General features: G+C 30.0%; 2 protein-coding genes across 3 annotated transcripts; both read left to right on the forward strand.

Moving 5' to 3' along the window:
* Positions 1-8,160: 8,160 nt before the first annotated feature.
* On the forward strand, positions 8,161-14,739 carry LOC110610588 (kinesin-like protein NACK2). Its single transcript, XM_021750570.2, has 15 exons — positions 8,161-8,389; positions 8,692-8,954; positions 9,171-9,260; positions 9,343-9,443; positions 9,623-9,736; positions 9,830-9,911; positions 10,233-10,300; positions 10,665-10,724; positions 10,799-10,923; positions 11,238-11,436; positions 11,762-11,896; positions 12,310-12,399; positions 12,473-13,393; positions 13,800-14,104; positions 14,242-14,739. The coding sequence occupies exons 2-15, from the start codon at positions 8,726-8,728 to the stop codon at positions 14,567-14,569; spliced, it is 2,847 nt and encodes a 948-aa protein (XP_021606262.1). The 5' UTR covers positions 8,161-8,389; positions 8,692-8,725; the 3' UTR covers positions 14,570-14,739.
* An 805-nt stretch (positions 14,740-15,544) lies between these two features.
* LOC110612304 (eukaryotic translation initiation factor 3 subunit K) lies at positions 15,545-19,804 on the forward strand. Of its 2 annotated transcripts, XM_021753055.2 has the most exons (8): positions 15,545-15,889; positions 17,168-17,224; positions 17,356-17,406; positions 17,508-17,570; positions 17,872-17,922; positions 18,001-18,067; positions 18,567-18,649; positions 19,326-19,804. In XM_021753055.2, exons 1-8 carry the CDS (start codon positions 15,761-15,763, stop codon positions 19,527-19,529), a joined length of 705 nt encoding a protein of 234 aa, XP_021608747.1. In that variant the 5' UTR covers positions 15,545-15,760; the 3' UTR covers positions 19,530-19,804. The 2 variants fall into 2 exon arrangements, with proteins under 2 accessions (XP_021608747.1, XP_043810469.1); XM_043954534.1 differs by lacking the exon at positions 17,168-17,224 and having other exon boundaries at positions 15,549-15,889.
* The last annotated feature ends 76 nt before the right edge of the window (positions 19,805-19,880 follow it).

Consider the following 19,880-nt stretch of genomic DNA (forward strand, 5'->3'; position numbering starts at 1 on the left):
CTGCAAATTTGCTGTGAATTTAGATTAGATAACATGTTTTGTGATTTTGATGAAATTAAAATAAAGGATTAAATAATCTAAATTTTAAAATTAAGGAAACAAATATCAGATTAAATAGTAAATTTCTTTTTTCTTTTCATTAAATTAACATAAAATTTTTATTTAGAATGAAAAATTTTAATTATTTTTAAAAAATTAAAATTATATAATTTTATAAAATTTTATTTAGACTTTTTCAAATGGAAAATAAAAATAAATTATGGGATTTAATATTTTTTCAATAAAAGATGGTTAATTGTGCTCACACCATTGTCTCCATTGTTTTACAAGTCCACCTAGGAGGTAGGATAATAATCCACAGCTGAGTGATGAAATGGAGAGGATCTATGGTAGGGATTGAATTAATTTAAAATTCAGTTTGATTTTTTATTTATTTTGTTTCGATTTAATTTTTAATTTAAAAAATTTTAATTATTTTAATTCGGTTCAATTTTAATTATAAAAAATTAAAAAAATTGAATCAAATCAATTAGTGATAATAATATATTATTTTTAATAATATAGAGAGATTAATTCATATTAAAATTAAAATATTTTAATTAAATTTTAAAATATTAAAAATAAAATATAAAAAATAAAAAAATTATTAAAAATTGAAATCGATCAAACTAAATCGAATCGAATCAAATCAGATTGATTCGATTCGATTTCTGACTAAAATTGATTTGATTCGATTTTTTTAAATATTAAAATTTTGATTTTTGATTTATTCAGTTCGATTCAATTTAACTGACCGAATTATCATGTCTGAGAAATTTAAAAAAAATAACTTTATAATTATTATTTATTTAAATTAATATTTAAAATATTTTTTAATATTTAAAATTTTATTTAGACTTTTTCAAATGGAAAATAAAAATAAGTTATGGGATTTAATATTTTTTCAATAAAAGATGGTTAATTGTGCTCACACCACTGTCTCCATTGTTTTACAAGTCCACCTAGGAGGTAGGATAATAATCCACAGCTGAGTGATGAAATGGAGAGGATCTAAGGTAGGGATTGAATTAATTTAAAATTCAGTTTGATTTTTTATTTATTTTATTTCGGTTTAATTTTTAATTTAAAAAGTTTTAATTATTTCAGCTCGGTTCAATTTTAATTATAAAAAATTAAAAAAATTAAATCAAATCGATTAGTGATAATAATATATTATTTTTAATACGATGGAGAGATTAATTCATATTAAAATTAAAATATTTTAATTAAATTTTAAAATATTAAAAATAAAGTGTAAAAAATAAAAAAATTATTAAAAATTTAAATCGATCAAACTAAATCGAATCGAATCAAATCAGATTGATTCGATTCGATTTCTGATTAAAATTGATTTGATTCGATTTTTTAAATATCAAAATTTTAATTTTTGATTTATTCAGTTCGATTCAATTTTGAGCCGAACCGATCGAATTATCACGTCTGAGAAATTTAAAAAAAATAACTTTATAATTATTATTTATTTAAATTAATATTTAAAATATTTCTTAATATTTAAAATATTTAAAATAAATATAATTAAAAAATGAATAAAAAATTATTTTTTTGTATAAAAAAATAAAATAAATAAAATTTATGAGATAAAAGAGTATTAAAAATACAATTTTCTCCATATTACTAATTAGTTATCAATTTTTTAAATAATGGATTTAATTAATATTAAAGTAAAAAAAATTATTTAATCCAATTAATCACGCCAATAAATGAAATATTTCAAAAAGAAATTCTAACATTATTTATAAAACATTCAACTATTACTATAAAAAATATTAAGTAATTTTATTTTTACAAAATATTTAATAATTTGTTTTAACTCAATTCTAATTTCTAATTTTTAATTTTAAGATAATTTATTATTGACACGTTAATTACATATATAAATTATATTGTTCAAGAAGAAAATACAATGAATGTGAATAATTAAATTTTAATTATAACTAATATAAATTTTTAATTTTTATTTTGACGGGAACGACTTTTAAAAAATTGAAGTTAATGTAAATAATCAAATTTAATAACAAAGTTATCATATAATTATTTATGGAATTTGATAAATAAAAAATTATTAAAAATAAATAACTTCACTAATAAGTAATTATCAATTAATTTAAATATAAATAATATAAAATTAAAAAGAAAGAGATAATGGAGACATGAGTTAGTAACAAGAAAATCTAAAATGGTTAGAATGAAATTTTTTAAAATAAAGTTAAAGTTTAATGATTTGATTATATAAAGGAATGAGAATGAAATAAATCTTAAAATTTTATAATAAAATAGTATTTTATGACAAATGAAAAAGAAAAAGAAATTAGGATTGTCAGTTTTGTCCTTTTCTTTTTATATTATTTATCATTTTTATTTAATTTTTAATTTAATATAAAAAAATAAATGTTAAATTTATTTAATATTCTATTTAATTTAATATATAAAGAATAAAATTAAATGTTAAAAAAAATTTAAACATGGTGATAGAATATTTTTTAAATATTAATTTAAAATTTTCTAAATATTGATTTAAAACTTCTTAAAATTATAAAGATTCATTTATAATTTTAAAATTTTCAATGTTGGTTTGTAATTATTTAAAATAGAAAATTAATAGCGCAGGCAAGTTGTGATTAATTATAATTCTAAATAGAAAGATTAATATTTTAGCTAATATTAATTCGGCATAATTTATTTTTATAATTATTTTTTTTCTAAAATAATGATAATAAATTAATTTTAGCTAAAATTTACTCTTGTAATTTTAATATTTATGAATAGCGTGGTTACTCAATTGATAGCGAAACGACTTATACTATAATCAATTGATAGCGAAAAGATTAATATTTGAAATTTCATTTGATAGCGAAAAGACTTATACTATAATCAATAGCGTGGTTAAAAAAATTAATACTGCTTATTTTCATATTCATGAAAAATTAAAAATATTGCTTACTCAATTTACTCTTATTAAAGAGTGTACCATTGTAATTCCCCAAATAATGTTGAGATTTTATTTTGATGATTTAAAAAATGATGCTAGTGAAAATAAAATTATAGATTTATTTTTTTTCTTTATTAAATAGATTGTATTTCGTACTAAATTATTAATTATTATATTTTCATATGTAGACTTTTAAGTATTGATGACCGCTGGATTTTCTCGCTCCGGTCTAAGGTCAGGTCCATTAAGACAGCCCATAATCTGAAGGTTCTTAAATCTCCCCCAAGATCCAGGTCCAACCCGCTCAGTTCAAAAACCGGGCTCCAGTCAGATTACTCAGTCAGGCCGGTCCAGCTCTTTCGGCCCAATGAACATATTCCCTCTGGACCTAGTCTTAACCTTATCTTCCGGCTCAGCTCGGAACCAGGAAAGAATGCAGCCAATTCGACTTGTGGGATCATCTGCATGCGTGTGCGGGAAGAATCAGAGACCGTTACGCATGGGGCAGTGATTTGATTTCCTTGTACGTCCATATCAACGTGATAGGGACAGGTGGTCCAATGACGTCACTAGTAGATAAAAGAAAACATATAAAAGGAGAAATACTCTCCTCTAAATTTAAGCTTTTTTCCAGTTTTACTGAAATTTTATAAAATCTTATTTTCTGGAAATCAACATACAGAGTGGAGGAAAAAGAGAGATTATAATTGTCACTAAAAAATAACTATAATTTTTTTTTAATTTTTATATATATATTGAATAATTTTTTTATATTAATTAAATTTATATTTTTATTTAATTATTTTATTTTGTTTAGTTTTAAATTGAAGAATTTATCCTTAATTTTGTAAAAAAAAATATTACTGATTATAATGGTCACATTCTAAAAAATCTTATCAAAAATAAAAACTTTCTAATCATAACATTATGAAATGCTTGTGCCACTTATTATGAAGATAATATTAATATTAAATTATGTGATATATTATACAAATTATTATTATTATTTTAAAAAAATAAATATTATTATCATAAATTATTAATTTTTTAATATACAGATAAATTATAACAGTAAACTATCTCAACTTGAAACAGATAAATCGTTAATTTTTATAATAATTATATTATAGATAGAACTATTTTTAATAATATTTTATTTTTTTTATAGTTATAAATATAATAAAGTAGATAAAAGATTGAAGAAAAGATCAAAATTGAAAAAAAAATAAATAGTTTTTTTTATTTGATTTTTATATAAAGATTAAAGTTGTCTTAATTATTATATAAAGATTTCTTTTTTTTATTATTATTAAATTTAAGTTACTTTACATGTTGATTATTTAAATTGATTTATGTGTTTACATATGTGTAAGTATTACTCATAATAAACTAATTTAATAAAAAAATATTTTATTAAATGCAATAAATTAATGTGTAATTTTAAGTTAGATGGTCGAGTCATCCTCAATTTTTAAAATGTTTATAATTTCACAAATTTTATAAATAAGGTTAAAAAGATATTTTTTTATATATTATATTTTATTCCACTACATGAAACGATGGTTGCGAAAATAAGTATAAGCCGATGATTAAAAAATATGTTTGCAAATCTAAGTCATAAGACGGATAATCGAGACATAACCGTGTGTTAATCTAAATGTATTCAAAATTTCTTTGTAAAATTAGACTTCTATGAACTTAAAGGGGAACGCTTGTTACCACCCATTTTGAGAGAACGAGTTTCATTTCTCTCACTTATATTTCCTTGTTTGTCTTCAAACCTGGTCTCAATTTCCTTCCTAGTCCGTAGCCTTTCAAACCCCTGTAATTTTGTCTCTGCAAGTTATAATTAGAAGTTTATGTTTGTATTTCTTTGAAAGTACACTTTGCATTTATATTTTGATCTTCTATATTTTATTCCACATCTCTGATTTTTAATATTTAATCTGTAACCTTATTTTACTTGTTTCTTCTATATTCCTACCCTAGACCCCTGTATCTTCTCCCCCTGATGCCGTTTCTCTTTTCTTTCCCAACCCATACAAACCGCACTCCTCCCTTTTCTCTTCCCTCGTGCCTAGCCAAGCTCTTGTCAAACAAAACATCGAACTACTACCAGCTTGAACTAGCTACATCTTGCACTTCTAGAGACTGACGACCACAACCTGAGGGTCACAGACCAGCACCGTCCAACACCATCCTCTAGCGCATCGCCACCCTAACCCCTATTCTAAAGGCAACCGCGACCCAAGTTCCTTAACCACTATTGTTTTTGCGTCGCCATCAAACCCCTTAACCACTCCATGCTCAAGATTTCATCTTTATCATTTGTGTAATTTGTGACCATCCCCTTATGGAGTATGGAGAATAGATGTGAGGTAGAAGGCTTATTATTGCCATCATAGAACATTTTGGTTTTAATGCAGCAACACATGGATTTCAGCTTGTGGCTGACGATGACCGCATAGATTTAGGTATCTGCCAGTTTATGTAATTATGTGCTAAAGGACTAGATAGAGTATTGCACCGCTGACAAGAGTTTCTTTGTCCTTTTATTCTTATTTTTTAGTATGTTTTTTCTGTTCATTTTGTTCTTTTTTGCTTTTATTTTTCTTTATTGTTGTTTTCATTTCATCTTCCTGGCATGTACATAATTATTTTCACCTTGTTCGCCAATTAAAATGACTTTTATTAGCTGTAGATATCTTTTGTGATTAATTATTGTTTTTAAGTAAGTATTCATAAATGAATTGCATAGTTTTTTTCTTGTGTATCCAATGAATATTCATTTATGAACATGATTTTTAGACTACCTCGCCAATATTAGAATAAATTTGTTAAATTTACTTAGCAGTAATTGCATTAAAAATATATATATATATAGATATTTTTTTGTTTTTAATTTATTATTAATTAAACCTTTAACCACTCTTTTCAATCTTTGTGAATAGTGATTGAATAATTAAAATAAAAAGAATAAAATATAATAAATAAGTAATATTTTTACAATAATATTTTGAATTGTTTAATAACTAAAAATAAGTATAAGTTGTATTGTATTTCAATTGGTAGTTCAATTCTTGTCTTTAATACTTTAAGTATTTTGTAGATACTTGAATTATTTTATCTCTAAATTAATTTTGAGAGAAATATTTTAGGATCAAATTGAGAATTCAACATCACATTAATATTAATCGGACTATAGATGAAAAATGACCAATGGAGCCTTAAAGAATAATAATTGAGTTTGTAAAGCTAATTAAATGTTGCTAGATTATTGGAAAATATGCAATATATATTATTTAATTAATATGATTTTATTCGGGGAGAGGATCAATTATTTTAGAATTATTTATTCTAATTTTAAGTAACTAAATTTAAATTATTAATCAAATGAATTAATTAAAATTATTTAATATTAATTGTCTTTATATTTTTGCTTAGTATGAGTAATTTAGTTCTCATTTTAATTATTTTTATTTAATCTAACATTTATAGTCAATAGATTCAAGAATTTGAATAATAATTAGATTATAATTCATTTTAATATTTAATTTCTAATTTACGCGGATACGATATTTTTTTCTTATACGTGTCCCGCACAATTCACAAACCACTTATCAAAAGTATAACAAAGGGAAAAATACAGACTTTAAAACACTGGATTTGTGCAACTCCAAACAAAAGAAACCAAAGATGAAATTTAAAAGCAAGAACAAAAAGGAAAAAGATCACTCGGAGGTGGGAAGAAAACTTACTCTCTGAGTAGTCGGGAGAAGAATCCCTTGTGCCCAAAGAGGGTAGAGGAACCAACTGTGCGATAGTAGGACGAGATTGAGTTCAAAGAAGGGAGAAGAGAGAAAATAACTCTTTTATCAAGCCATTTTAGTAGGAGCCAAATTTTTTTTCTTAAAGTGAAATTAGCATTCATTAAAAGGCCATCAATCCAGATAGTACAAAAAACAGGCCTACCCTACAAATACATTAAAAGGAAAAAGATCTAGAGCACAAGGCTAAGAAAAAGATTCCAAAGAAACACAAACCCTAGCCCAAACAACAACTTGACCCAACACTCCATACTTGACGCCTTAAATGAACATGCCACTCATCTATCTAGCACCGACTATCATTGTCGAACGATGGCAGAGAGAGATTACTTCACCAAAACCAAAGCCATATCTGACAAACTGAAAAGAAGCAGAGGAGAACCACACAACTAAGACAATCATGGCCAAAGCCAGTAGGGAGAGGCACCCAACAAAATAAAGACCATGCAACATCGGAAGAGGTGGTGATAGAGAATACTAAACGCTAGAGAAGGAGAGACTTTATACTCTCACTATCCCATAATTTTTATTTAATTTATTTTTTTACCCACATTAAAACATAGTATTTTTTTTATTGATCTTCGAATTATACAAGTCATTAAATTTTATTAAATATTAAAAAATATTTTAAATTTTTTTTAAAAATAAAATAAAATTAAATAAGTTATGATAGTTAATTAATATTGAGCGATGATTTTCTTCAGAGGGGCCACACATTTTTAATTAATATTTAATCTGACTCATTGCCATTTTTAAATTGCATTTAAACCTTAAGCCAAAATTATAATAAATTTTTTTAATTTAGCTAAAATTGTTTAAAAAAAGAAAATTGGGTAAATTTGTAAATCCACGTCAAAATTTGGCAAAAAATAGTTTATCCTTAATTTTACTAAATACTCGATCATCTGTTTTAAAAAAAAATTCATTTATTTTAAAACTTAAGATTTGAATTTCTAACTTATAATTTTAAGATAATTTATAATGGCCACGTTAATTACTTTACATATATAGATAAAATTATTTAAAAAAGAAAACATAATGAGCAGATTAATAATTAACTTTTAATTATAACTAAAATATTATTTAAAATTATTTAAAGATAATTTAATTATAAAAATATTATACTAATAAAATAAGTTTTCTCAAACTATTTTTTTAATAGTATTTAAAATAATTTTTTTTTCTAAAAAAAACATTTTTTTGATGTCAAACAAGTTCGAAGTAAGCAAATGCGTACACGTGTACATACATAATGATGGCGACGCCCGCGGTGGCCATCCCCACCTCCAGTCCCCCAGCCGATGAGACTCTCGATTCAAAATTATTTTATTCTTTAAGGTGCGCTCGCTGTACTGAAAACAAAATTTAAGAACGCAACAGAAGTAGCCGTTACATCTCTCTCCATCTCTCTCGTTCTATCTCCACTGAGAATCTCTCGCTACTCTTAGTTGTTCAATACTATTCTTTGCTTCAAGTTGCTATTTCATTGCCACCGCCACCTTATTCTTGAGTTTCCAGCCGCGGTTCAAGAACTCTCGCTGCTCTATCTGTTCTTGAAGACTTCAACTTCACTGTAAGTTGCTTCTTTGAGTTCCTTCTGTTTCAACTGATTTCTTGTTGGATTCTTAAATATCGTCTAAAAATGGAAATAAATCTTGTAGTTTACACTTCTTGAGTTCTTCTAGTTCGACGTGACATTTTTCCAAGGAATAAGGTTTCTTTTTTTCGGTTGCAGTTCTTGCTATTTTTTGAATTTGAATTCTGAAAATTTGAACCATCGTTAACTGAAATTGTATGTAACGTTTCCCTAATCAATCAGGGTTAATTACCCATTCAAGGATCCCCATGTTTAGTTTTAACTTATAAAATGTTCAGAATCTGGATGCAAGGGAATCGGTACTGAAGAGCAATGGTTGGGACCCCGGCCACGCCTGCATCTAAGATACAGAGGACTCCTTCCTCAACTCCAGGTGGCTCAAGGGTTCGTGAGGAGAAGATTTTAGTTACAGTTCGGATTAGGCCGTTGAGCCGGAGAGAACAAGCATTATATGATCTTATCGCTTGGGATTGCCCAGATGATCATACCATAGTCTTCAAGAATCCAAATCATGAGAAGCCATCAACACCGTACACTTTTGGTATATTGAACATGACTTTCTGGTTTCTTGTGCTTGTGCTTCTATTATTTGCTACTAGTTTGAGCCAAAGTTTGTGCAACTTTGTTTAGTAATAGTGAGAGTTTTATCTTCTAAGAAAGTATAGATGTCCATGTAAGATATTATGATTTTTGTTTTTCCTTTTTTTAAGTTTGCCTCTGATTTTCTTTCCCTTGTATTTATAACTGTTGGTTACAGATAAAGTTTTTGATCCTACTTGCTCATCTCAAAGGGTTTACGAAGAAGGGGCTAAGAATGTTGCTCTGTCTGCTCTCATGGGAATTAATGGTAGTGCCAAATTTAGCTAGGAATCTAAGATTGTGTGAAATTCTTCTAAGGAATTCTGATTTGTGCATTTAACTTATTGCAGCAACAATCTTTGCATATGGGCAAACTAGTAGTGGTAAGACGTATACCATGAGAGGAATCACAGAAAGTGCTGTCAAGGACATTTATGAGCACATAAAAAATGTATGCTTTATACTGTATTCTTTAGTTTTGTTTTTTAAGGAGTATTGTGGAAGACTAGCATAAAATATTCAGTGGGACTTGTTACCACTTCTATTATTTTGGACGCATCATTGTGCATTGCATTAATAATTAGGATATGAGAAATTTTTGAGTTTATATTTGTTCCTTCTATCTAACAGACACAAGAGAGGGAGTTTATCATGAAAATATCAGCCTTGGAGATATATAATGAAACGGTTATAGACCTTTTGAATCGTGAATCTGGTACCCTTCGGCTTTTGGATGATCCTGAGGTATGTATATAATACTTCTCATCTTTAAGAAAACTCTCGAGAGGTAGTTTTTTGTTATTCGTTGCTAACTTTTTCCCCCTTTTGGGAAAACAGAAAGGAACCATTGTGGAAAAGCTAGTTGAAGAAATTGTTAAGGATAGCCAACATTTAAGGCACTTGATTGGAATTTGTGAAGGTAATTTTTACTATTTATATCTGTTATATCTCATTAGCGAGGGTGCATTAATTCCTCTAGCAATAATCACAGTGTCCTGCTTGGGTAAGTATGGCCAAATCATGCTGTGTTGCAAAGCAGAGATTATATGATTCTCATCAGTTTAAAAGGATGCAGATACTCGCACATGTAAATTGTCTTTATTAAGTCCAGTCCCATAAAGTGACTTACCAATTTAGTCTTTTCTCCATTTATCTTTGGTCTCATTTAACTTTTATGAGAACTTGGAAAACCTGCTATGCATGCTAATAATATAATCCTTTATTATGCTTCCCTATGCAGCTCAAAGGCAAGTAGGAGAAACTGCTTTGAATGATAAAAGCTCAAGATCACATCAGATAATACGTCTGGTGAGCTTAATTAATAGTTTTAGTGCCATAATCAAGTTGAAAATGATCATTTCTTCACACCGTTGCCTATCAGTCAATTCTATCATTGGCTATATACATTGCTGCATCTTTTTTATTTCTTACTCTTCTTGCATTTTAGAATTTCCAGGTCTCATTGTGTTCAACTATTTCTTTTAAAAATTACCCTGTTATTTATTTCAAGTATTATAATTAGCTTTACCTCTCACATTTTTTTCCTTTGGTTTCATGGGTTACAGACATGGGCCCCTCCATTCCTTTTCCTCTGTAATTTTTTGTTACTTTTCTAGGCAAATGTTCAAAACACTAACAATTTATGCTGCATGGATTACTTTGTGAATTGTAGACCATTGAGAGCACTCTCCGCGAAAATTCAGGACGCTTGAAGTCCTTTTTAGCAAGCTTGGTATGTTAAATACTTCCTCTGTAACCAAGATTTCGAAAGTATGATTTATTCACCGAGGAACTTGAACTGAACAGAATCTTGTGGACCTTGCTGGAAGTGAACGTGTCTCTCAAACAAATGCAGATGGTACAAGATTGAAGGAAGGCAGTCACATTAACCGCAGCTTGTTGACGCTCACAACAGTGATTAGAAAGCTCAGGTAAGTTGGCTCAAGAGTGTGGAATTAGACATTATAGATACATCAAGGCTTCAAATACTTTATACCATGATTCTGGTTACATTTCCAAAGCTTATCTTAAATATTTTCTCTATTGCTCCTTTTTTTTTTGTCAGAGTCTAATTTTTTACGTAGTTTGAAAGAAACTTACTGTAAACTTACTAAACCTTTTGTGAAATAGCTTCGTTTCTTATTAGAGATACTAGGAGCAATTTTCTGTTACTGTGCACTTTGAGTTGGTGAAAACTTAGGTGAATTGTGTTTTTGGTCTTGCCCTATTTGTATTGTGTTTGCAGTGGTGGAAAGAGGAGTGGTCACATACCATACAGGGACTCAAAACTCACACGGATATTGCAGCATTCTCTTGGTGGTAATGCTCGAACTGCAATTATATGCACCATGAGTCCAGCTTTAAGTCATGTGGAGCAAACTAGGAATACCCTTTCATTTGCAACCAATGCAAAGGAGGTTACCAACAATGCTCAAGTAAACATGGTATGCTGTTTTAATTCATTACCATTTGCTTTAGGTAAAAAAAAAACCTCTTTTTAGATACAGTGGATGGATGGATGGATGGACATTGGCAGCATTGCCATGACTTGAATTTGGCTTTTAGTTGTTTGTGTAACTACAGCCAGCTACTGTTTTCATTTGTTAACTGAGGTCTAGTGATCTTTAAAGTAATATTTTATTAGCAAGTTTTTTAAGCATAAGCAAATTTTTTGGAATTCTTTGTATTATCATGCAATAACATATCAGACTTATTTACTATATTATTTATGGAAGTTGTTTTGATGTTAAAATAATTTGCCTGTTTCAGGTTGTTTCAGACAAGAATTTAGTTAAGCATTTGCAGAAAGAAGTGGCCAGACTTGAAGCTGAGCTACGAAGTCCAGAGCCTTCTGCTGCTTGTTTAAAAACATTGCTAATGGAAAAGAATTTGAAAATTGAGCAGGTTTGTGCATGTTTTTGAAAAATTCTCAAGTAAATTATACTTCTCCTTAAGCAGTTAGCTTTTTAAAAATTTAATCGATCTTAAGAATTGAGTTACTAGTTGATCAGATGTTTCAGGGAGATTCTCCTAGAAACTTAAATTTCTTGAACAGAGTAGAGTGTCTTTGTTGCCAAGTAATTTTGGCTTCACCACTTTACCTAAGAAACACTTAGGAAACACGCACAAAGCATATGCTAGTTCTTTCTTTGATGGAAACATCAGTTCCTTTTGATGCTTTGCTTGGTATAATAGCTTTATCATCAATTATCATTATCTAACCAGCAATCGGAGAGGTAAAAAAAAGGCCAGGCATGTGTAATCTACTTTTGCATCTTCATATGGTTTTTATCTGTCAATGACTTTCTGAATTGCAGATGGAGAGGGAAATGAAAGAGCTGAAAAGGCAGAGAGACATTGCACAATCCCAGCTTGAACTGGAAAGGAAAACACACAAGGAGCAGAAGGTAACATCGCAAATACTTTTTCCTTTACTCTTTAACAGTTCTAATGCTCATCTCTAAGCCATGACTTTTTCAGGTACAAAGCAACCAGTGTGGGCCTTCTAGCCAAGTAGTCAGGTGTCTTTCTTTTCCTGTTCAGGATGAACCATGCAAAGGGGAACACACTCCAGAAACAAGACAAAGAAATATAGCTGGAAGACAGGCAATGATTAGGCAGTCGATCACTTCTACAGATCCATCCATGCTTGTTCATGAAATACGTAAGCTTGAGCAGCTGCAGAGGAAACTAGGTGAGGAAGCTAATCGAGCGCTTGAAGTACTTCATAAGGAGGTTTCTTCTCACAGATTGGGAAGTCAGGCAACAACAGAAACCATAGCAAAGATGCTGTCTGAAATCAAGGATATGCAAGTTGTTAACTCTGTTCCTGAAGAGATTGTGATTGGAGACAAGGCCAATCTGAAGGAAGAGATCACTCGATTAAACTCTCAAGAAAACACCATTGCATCTCTAGAAAGGAAGCTTGACAATGTTCAGAAATCTATAGATATGCTAGTTTCCTCTTTTCCAAGTAATGAGGAGACTCCAGATTTCAAGTCCCAATTGAAGAAGAAGAAAAGCTTTCCTTTTGCATTGAGCAACAGTTCAAACATGCAAAATATCATAAGGTCTCCGTGCTCACCTCTGACCTCTTCTCGAGGAGTGGTGAACAATGAGATTGAGAACAGAGTTCCTGAGAGTAGTAATATATTATCTACTGGCAATACATTGCCTAGGCCATCTGAGGTTACTCCCTTAAAGAGTGATAAAAGTGGTAGCTGTACCTCATCAAGAGAGGGGACTCCAACCTTGCGGTCAAATTCAGTTAATGTGAAGAAAATGCAGAGAATGTTCAAGAATGCTGCTGAAGAGAATATTCAGAGCATCAGAAATTATGTTACAGAGTTAAAAGAAAGGGTGGCAAAGCTACAATACCAAAAGCAGCTTTTGGTTTGCCAGGTGAGTATTTATTTGCCTTAAAATTTACAAAATCTTTTTTTTCTCTTGGTTTACACTTCTCATCCCCAAGTAATTGGTGATTTGACCTCAAGCATCGAGGTTGGTCAATGAGCTATGGAATTTGTACTTTCATTGATAAGTTAATGAGTGTATTTCTAAGAGCAGAGTTTTATCATTCTTGTCTTTTTCTCTGACAAATGATTGGGTTGGATATGCTGCAGTCAGATAGATAAAATACTGCCACTTTGAGCATAGTTTGTATAATCTTAGCTCACAAATGAGAACTAAAATAATAGGTTCATGCTGTGCATCATCAAAATTCTTATTTTCTGATCTATTGTCATTGTAGAAGCATATTGAATCAGTGATATTCTTGAATCACGTAACATTCCCATATCTTGATCAGGTTTTGGAGCTAGAGGCAAATGAGGCTGCAACCGTTGAGGCAGATGCTACTGAACAGTCCCCCATGGCCTGGCACTTGCTCTTTGAGGATCAAAGAAAGCAAATTGTGATGTTATGGCATTTATGCCATGTTTCAATTATACACAGAACACAATTTTTTCTGTTATTTAAAGGAGATCCTTCTGATCAGATATATATGGAAGTTGAGCTTAGACGGTTGTCATGGCTGGAGCAGCATTTATCCGAACTTGGCAATGCAAGCCCCGCACTGTTAGGTGATGAACCTGCAGGCTCAGTGTCATCAAGGTATGTCAATTGTCAAGTCTTAAGATACATATTTCTTTCTTAATCCTGTCTTCAGAATTGGTCCACGTCAGTTAAATGTGTCAATAGAATTAGTATTAATTATAATCGTTGTGTTTCTTATTTGATGTCGAATACAGCATCAGAGCTCTTAAACAAGAAAGGGAGTATCTAGCGAAGAGGGTGAGCTCAAAGCTAACAGCAGAGGAAAGAGAAATGCTTTATGCAAAATGGGAAATCCCACCAGTGGGAAAACAAAGGAGGCTACAACTGGTAAACAAATTATGGACAGACCCTCTTAACATGAAACACATAGAAGAGAGTGCTGAAATTGTTGCTAAGCTTGTCGGCTTTTGCGAAACTAGTGAACATTTTAGCAAGGAGATGTTTGAGCTGAACTTTGTAAATCCATGTGATAAGAGGACATGGATGGGCTGGAATTTGATATCAAATTTTTTACATTTGTAGCTAAAACTCAACTTTAGGCTCCATTCTTTTTTATTGATAGATGAGAATTTTGTCAGACAAAGCTGCATTCTGTGCAATGCCTTGTATTGTAGTGTAAGAAATTCCTTCAATGCCTTGTGGTTACTTTGGCAACAGAAATGAAGTAAAATCATCCTGGTTGATGAGTGTCATTTCTTCATTATACAACTAATTAAGGGATTATCTTCGTCTCTTTTAATTTTAATATCTCTCAATAAACCTTATTGATTATCATATAACTATTAACAAACCTGAAAGGAGACGGCAAGGGCCACTACCCCTAAAATTTTAATTTTTTTTTTTTGAAACAACCTAAAATTTTAATTTTTAAATAGTAGTTTAAATACATTTTTTTTAATATACTACTACTATTAATCTTTAAATTCTTAAAAATATTTGAAAGTTGATTTTTTTTTATTAATCAAACTAAATAAATTTTAATTAAGTTCAAATTTAATAAATTAAAATCATATTTTTACTAAAATTTAATTTTTTTATAAATACTAAAATCTAATTTTAGTCAAACTAGAATTAGTTAACATAATTAAAATATATTAAATTAATAAAATTGATATTTCAAAATATATAAAATATAATTTTTTATAAATTAATATAATAAAAAATATATCAAATTACTTTTCCATTTCATAGTTTATTCATTTTTTTAAATTATAATAATATATAAATTAATTATTATAATTTTATTTAATTTTATCTTATTTTTAATAAATCTTTTAAAAGATTTTTTAATATTTAATAAAATTCAATATATATATATATATTTTAATATATGTGAAAAAATAATAAAAAAACTAGAACACTTTTTTTTAACATGTAAAATTGCTTTGCATTAAATTAATAACACTTTTTTTTATTGAATTAATAACAATTCATTAAATTATTTATCACCCTATGCTATATTTTCCCAAGAGTGAAAAAGGGCATATATGTCTTTTCGAACGTTCCAAACTTAACGCCTTTGCCTTGTAAACCTCTGCGAGACTGTGATAGCAGAGTGAAGCTGTAGCCCTTCTAGCTTTCTCTCCGGCGAGCGGAGACAAAGATCGAGGCTTGGGAAGTGGGATCGAGGAGTGTATATTGAAGGAATAGTATCAGCGAAAACCCATAACTCAAAATCATCTTAAAGCATAGAAAGGGGGAAAAAAAGGCAAAATGGGAAGGGAGAGAGAGACTCAAAACCCGCAGCAACAGCAAGTCTCCTTCACCGTCGAACAGCTTGTAGCCGTCAATCCCTACAATCCAGACATACTTCCAGATCTGGAAAACTACGTTAACGAGCAGGTTTCTCTCTCAATCTCTGTCAAGTTGGTTTAATTATTGATCGTGACTGCTTCATGCCGTTTCAGTTTGATAAAAATCGGATATGGGTTTGGTAATTGGTGTTTGGGTTGCTTTCTGTTGGTCGGTTGGACGCTGAGAAAAGGAGGAAAATCAAAAGTTATGATGTTTTATTATTACGTTATGCTTGGGAGTGTTTGTGAGCTTTTAAAGTAATTTCCTATATCTGGTAGCTCTAAAGCAATGTAATGCAATTTTCTACTTACGCATCAAGCTATGAATATTTTAAATTACAAAAATCACAAGAATTAAGTAGTTTTTTTTTTTCTATTATTATTGTAATACATTGTTCTTTCCAATTTACAAAGTTGTGCTTGCTTATTCAGTGAGCTTTCTGATTTGGTAAAATTGCAAGCATATAAACTAAATGGTGGCACAACCTCAGTGAATTAGAGGTGTAAGAGAGCACCCAAAGAATAAAATACACAATGAAAAATTCAGAAATATAAATAGAAATTGAAATAGATGAAAAAACACCATATGAAATCACAACCTATAATGTCATGTGAATTTGTACATCTTTTGGTAAATTATGACTATCTAAATTCGGCTAATACATACTTATACATACTTGCACACATGTACTTTAGTACTTTTGCCTATCAAACACTTTAATCGTAATCAAATCATGATATGATAAGCACCTAAATTTTTAAAAAATAACACAATTTTGCCAAATTCATGGTTTTAAAGTTGTATTTAAAAGTAATGTTTCAAATTCATAGTTAAATTCATGATTTTAAAGTTGTTTAAAAGTAATTTTTCAAATCTTTAGTTTTAAGGTTGTGTTTAAATGTAGATATTTTTTAAAATTTGTGTTTAAAATAATATATTTTTTTTTAAGTTTAGGCATTTAAAAGTAATATTTTTTAAAGTTTAAGTGTTTATTAGGTCACGATTAAAGTTGAGGTTTCCGATAGCTAAAATTGCTAAAATATATGTGTGCAAGTATGCATTTTGCCATATAAATTCTACACTAAAAGATGGCATGACCTCTATGAATTAGAGGTATAGGAGAGTACCAAAAGAATATAATAAACTATAGAAAATTGGGACATAAAATAGAAAAAGAAAAGCAAAACCCTAAATTTCCATAATTTTGATAATTGAAGAGGTTAGCATTTGGCTTGAAGCTTGCTGAATCCATTGATGTGTTTGTTGTTATTGTGATATACCTGTTTATAAGAAATACCAAGATTAAAAAAAAAATTTTTTTACCAGATTTCATCGCAAAAATACAGTCTGGATGCAAATCTATGCCTGCTTCGCCTCTATCAGGTTTAGTTTTTCTACATGGTTCACTTCATCTGTGTCTTTTCCTTATTTCTATGGTGTTATTGGTTCATTTATTTTCAGTTAGACTTATAGATGCCTCACTTATTAGCATGCCCTTATGTTTCTTATTTCAGTTTGAACCAGAAAGAATGAGCACCCAAATTGTTGCTCGCATTTTGGTTAAGGTATGGTTAAGCCTTTGCATAAAATGCCTTTATATGCTTTTGCAGTTCACTAGGCATAATATCTTTCTAATCTTTGTTTTGGCTTCTTTTCTTTTTACCAGGCACTGATGGCAATGCCAGCTCCAGATTTTAGCCTATGTCTATTTTTGATTCCTGAGCGAGTGGTATCATTCTGTTTTTGTCCTTACAATTAGCACATTCATATGCATGCATTTAGACATCCAATATTAATCACTCTTTATCTAGTATTACTGTAGTTTATTTAATTTATGATATGGTTAATGCAAATGTGCACGTGTGGTTGGTCGAGGGCTGGGGAGAGATGGAAAAGAGGAAATAATTTTGGGTTTACCTTGCTTTCATCTGAAAAGTTTTCCAGTTTAGAGCTGGTGTTAAGAGTTCTGATGATTCCTTTGTGAATATTGTTAACATACCTGATACGCATTTGCCTTTTTTGTCTGTCAGCAAATGGAGGAAAAGTTCAAGACATTGATGGTTCTCTCACATTATTTGGAGGTTTGTCTCTGCTTGGGTTACTTGACTAGTATTATTTTGGAAATAGAAACTTATAAGTACCTACTTCTTCATTTGCAGACTGGAAGGTTTCGCCAGTTCTGGGATGAAGCAGCTAAGAGTCGCAACATAGTTGAAGCCGTGCCAGGTAAAAGGCGAACTGCGATAGCTGCTGCTACACTTGCTGGATACATCTTCATGCTTTCTCTTGTCCAATTGTATATATCATGTTCAAGGATTATTTTTTTTAGAGAATTATTATTGTATTTATATGGATTACAGAATATGAAATCTTAAGGGAAATTTGACAAGATTTCAAGAATTTTTATAATTATGTGGGCATGGGGGCTTAATCATATGTACAATGGAATAACTTGGGCACATAAAAACAGCAATAGCGGGCATATTGGATCATTCATTTGGTTGGTATGATTTCTTCAATTCTACTTGATATTGATCCAGGATAGACTATGCACTACAGTTGTTGATTAGGGCATGATATAGTGTATCAAGGAGGAGTTTGACTTAACTTGCTGTCATTTTCACGCTTGCAATTATACAGCTGCTATAATTGACATCGTCCTGTGTGTCCTTGTTTTTTTGGGCATATATGTAATATGGCTCTGGCTTACGAGTGGACAATGCAGGTTTTGAGCAAGCTATCCAATCGTATGCTATTCATCTGCTTTCTTTGACTTATCAAAAAGTTCCCCGGTCTGTGCTGGCTGAGGTATGCTTCAACTTCACATGTTTGTGGTGTTTCCTTTCTGATATGTTAGCTTTACCAATCACGATGCTGGCAGAAAGCAGTGTCTTGTTAAGATTTGCTGAAAATGAGTTGGTTTCATTTAGAAATTTGTGTGCCAACAAAAAAAAATATCATAGGTTCATAGGATTTGGTAAATGATTGTCTAATATTTTCATAGTTATTATGGATTGAAATATTTTTACCTTTCATTGATTATGTCCTATGGTTTGACTTTGGTCAAGTAGGATCGTGATGCAGTATGAGTCTGTTTGGTATTGCTGGTTATAATGTAACTCCTTAGCTATGTCAGTAGGTGCTAAAAATTGCTTTAAATTAAAATTTAAAGTGTTTTAGTCATAAAAGCTCCAAAATAACTAAACATTTGCCTTGCTTGGCTTGGTCCGGTGGCTAAAAACATATCACTCGTTGAGTAGATCTAGGGTCGGATCTTCATACCCCCATTTCTCTCTCCAAAAAGAAAATATATATATATATATATATATATATATCTAAAGTAGTGTTTTATCTAAAAATTGCTTTTTTGGCTTCTCAACCTCAAATGGGACCTGTGTCCTGTTTATTTAATCAGAGAATGCATTTACATTAGTAGATATATTATCAATGTGAAACTTCTGATTTTATCATCCTTATGTAACAGGCAATCAACATTGAAGGTCTGTCCTTGGACAAATTCCTTGAACAACAGATGACCAACTGTGGCTGGAAGATTGAGCAAGGGCATGGTAAGGGCCAATTCATTGTCCTACCCAGCAATGAGTTTAACCATCCCCAACTCAAGAAAAATACTGCAGATGGTATCCCGTTAGAGCATATCACTCGAATCTTCCCCATTCTTGGCTGAACTTTGCAGTGGGTAGGATTATTTTGAAATTGCTCTCTGCTTGCAGCAGTTGCTTGGGTCCTAAGTTACTTGCTGCTTCTAATCGTTTTCTTTTCTTTCGTTTGTCATACTGCTTAATTGTAATAGGGTCTGCAGTAAACTTTTCTATTTAAGTTCAAGTACAAACGCAGGAGCAGAATTGAGAAACCTGATGATTCATTGTTTCTATTCTTTAGCTATGAGTTTACAGTCTTGGAAACGAAAAGTTATTGAAATTCTCTTTTTTTTTAAGGGACAAACACGGCCTAATAGTTATAATACCTGGTGAATTTGTTTTTTTTTACCATAAGATAGAAACTGATATCATTAATA

The sequence above is a fragment of the Manihot esculenta genome, chromosome 3, assembly GCF_001659605.2.
Source record: "Manihot esculenta cultivar AM560-2 chromosome 3, M.esculenta_v8, whole genome shotgun sequence".
NCBI classification, from domain to species: Eukaryota; Viridiplantae; Streptophyta; class Magnoliopsida; order Malpighiales; family Euphorbiaceae; genus Manihot; species Manihot esculenta.

Bases quoted from the DNA above. Each gene is read 5' to 3' on its own strand.
- LOC110610588 (XM_021750570.2), top strand. From the start codon at position 8,726: ATGGTTGGGACCCCGGCCACGCCTGCATCTAAGATACAGAGGACTCCT. The intron at 10,725-10,798 runs GTATGTTAAATA...TGAACTGAACAG, and splicing joins AGTCCTTTTTAGCAAGCTTG to AATCTTGTGGACCTTGCTGG. The intron at 10,924-11,237 runs GTAAGTTGGCTC...TTGTGTTTGCAG, and splicing joins ACAGTGATTAGAAAGCTCAG to TGGTGGAAAGAGGAGTGGTC.
- LOC110612304 (XM_021753055.2), top strand. From the start codon at position 15,761: ATGGGAAGGGAGAGAGAGACTCAAAACCCGCAGCAACAGCAAGTCTCC. The intron at 17,225-17,355 runs GTTTAGTTTTTC...TTCTTATTTCAG, and splicing joins GCCTGCTTCGCCTCTATCAG to TTTGAACCAGAAAGAATGAG. The intron at 17,407-17,507 runs GTATGGTTAAGC...TCTTTTTACCAG, and splicing joins TTGCTCGCATTTTGGTTAAG to GCACTGATGGCAATGCCAGC.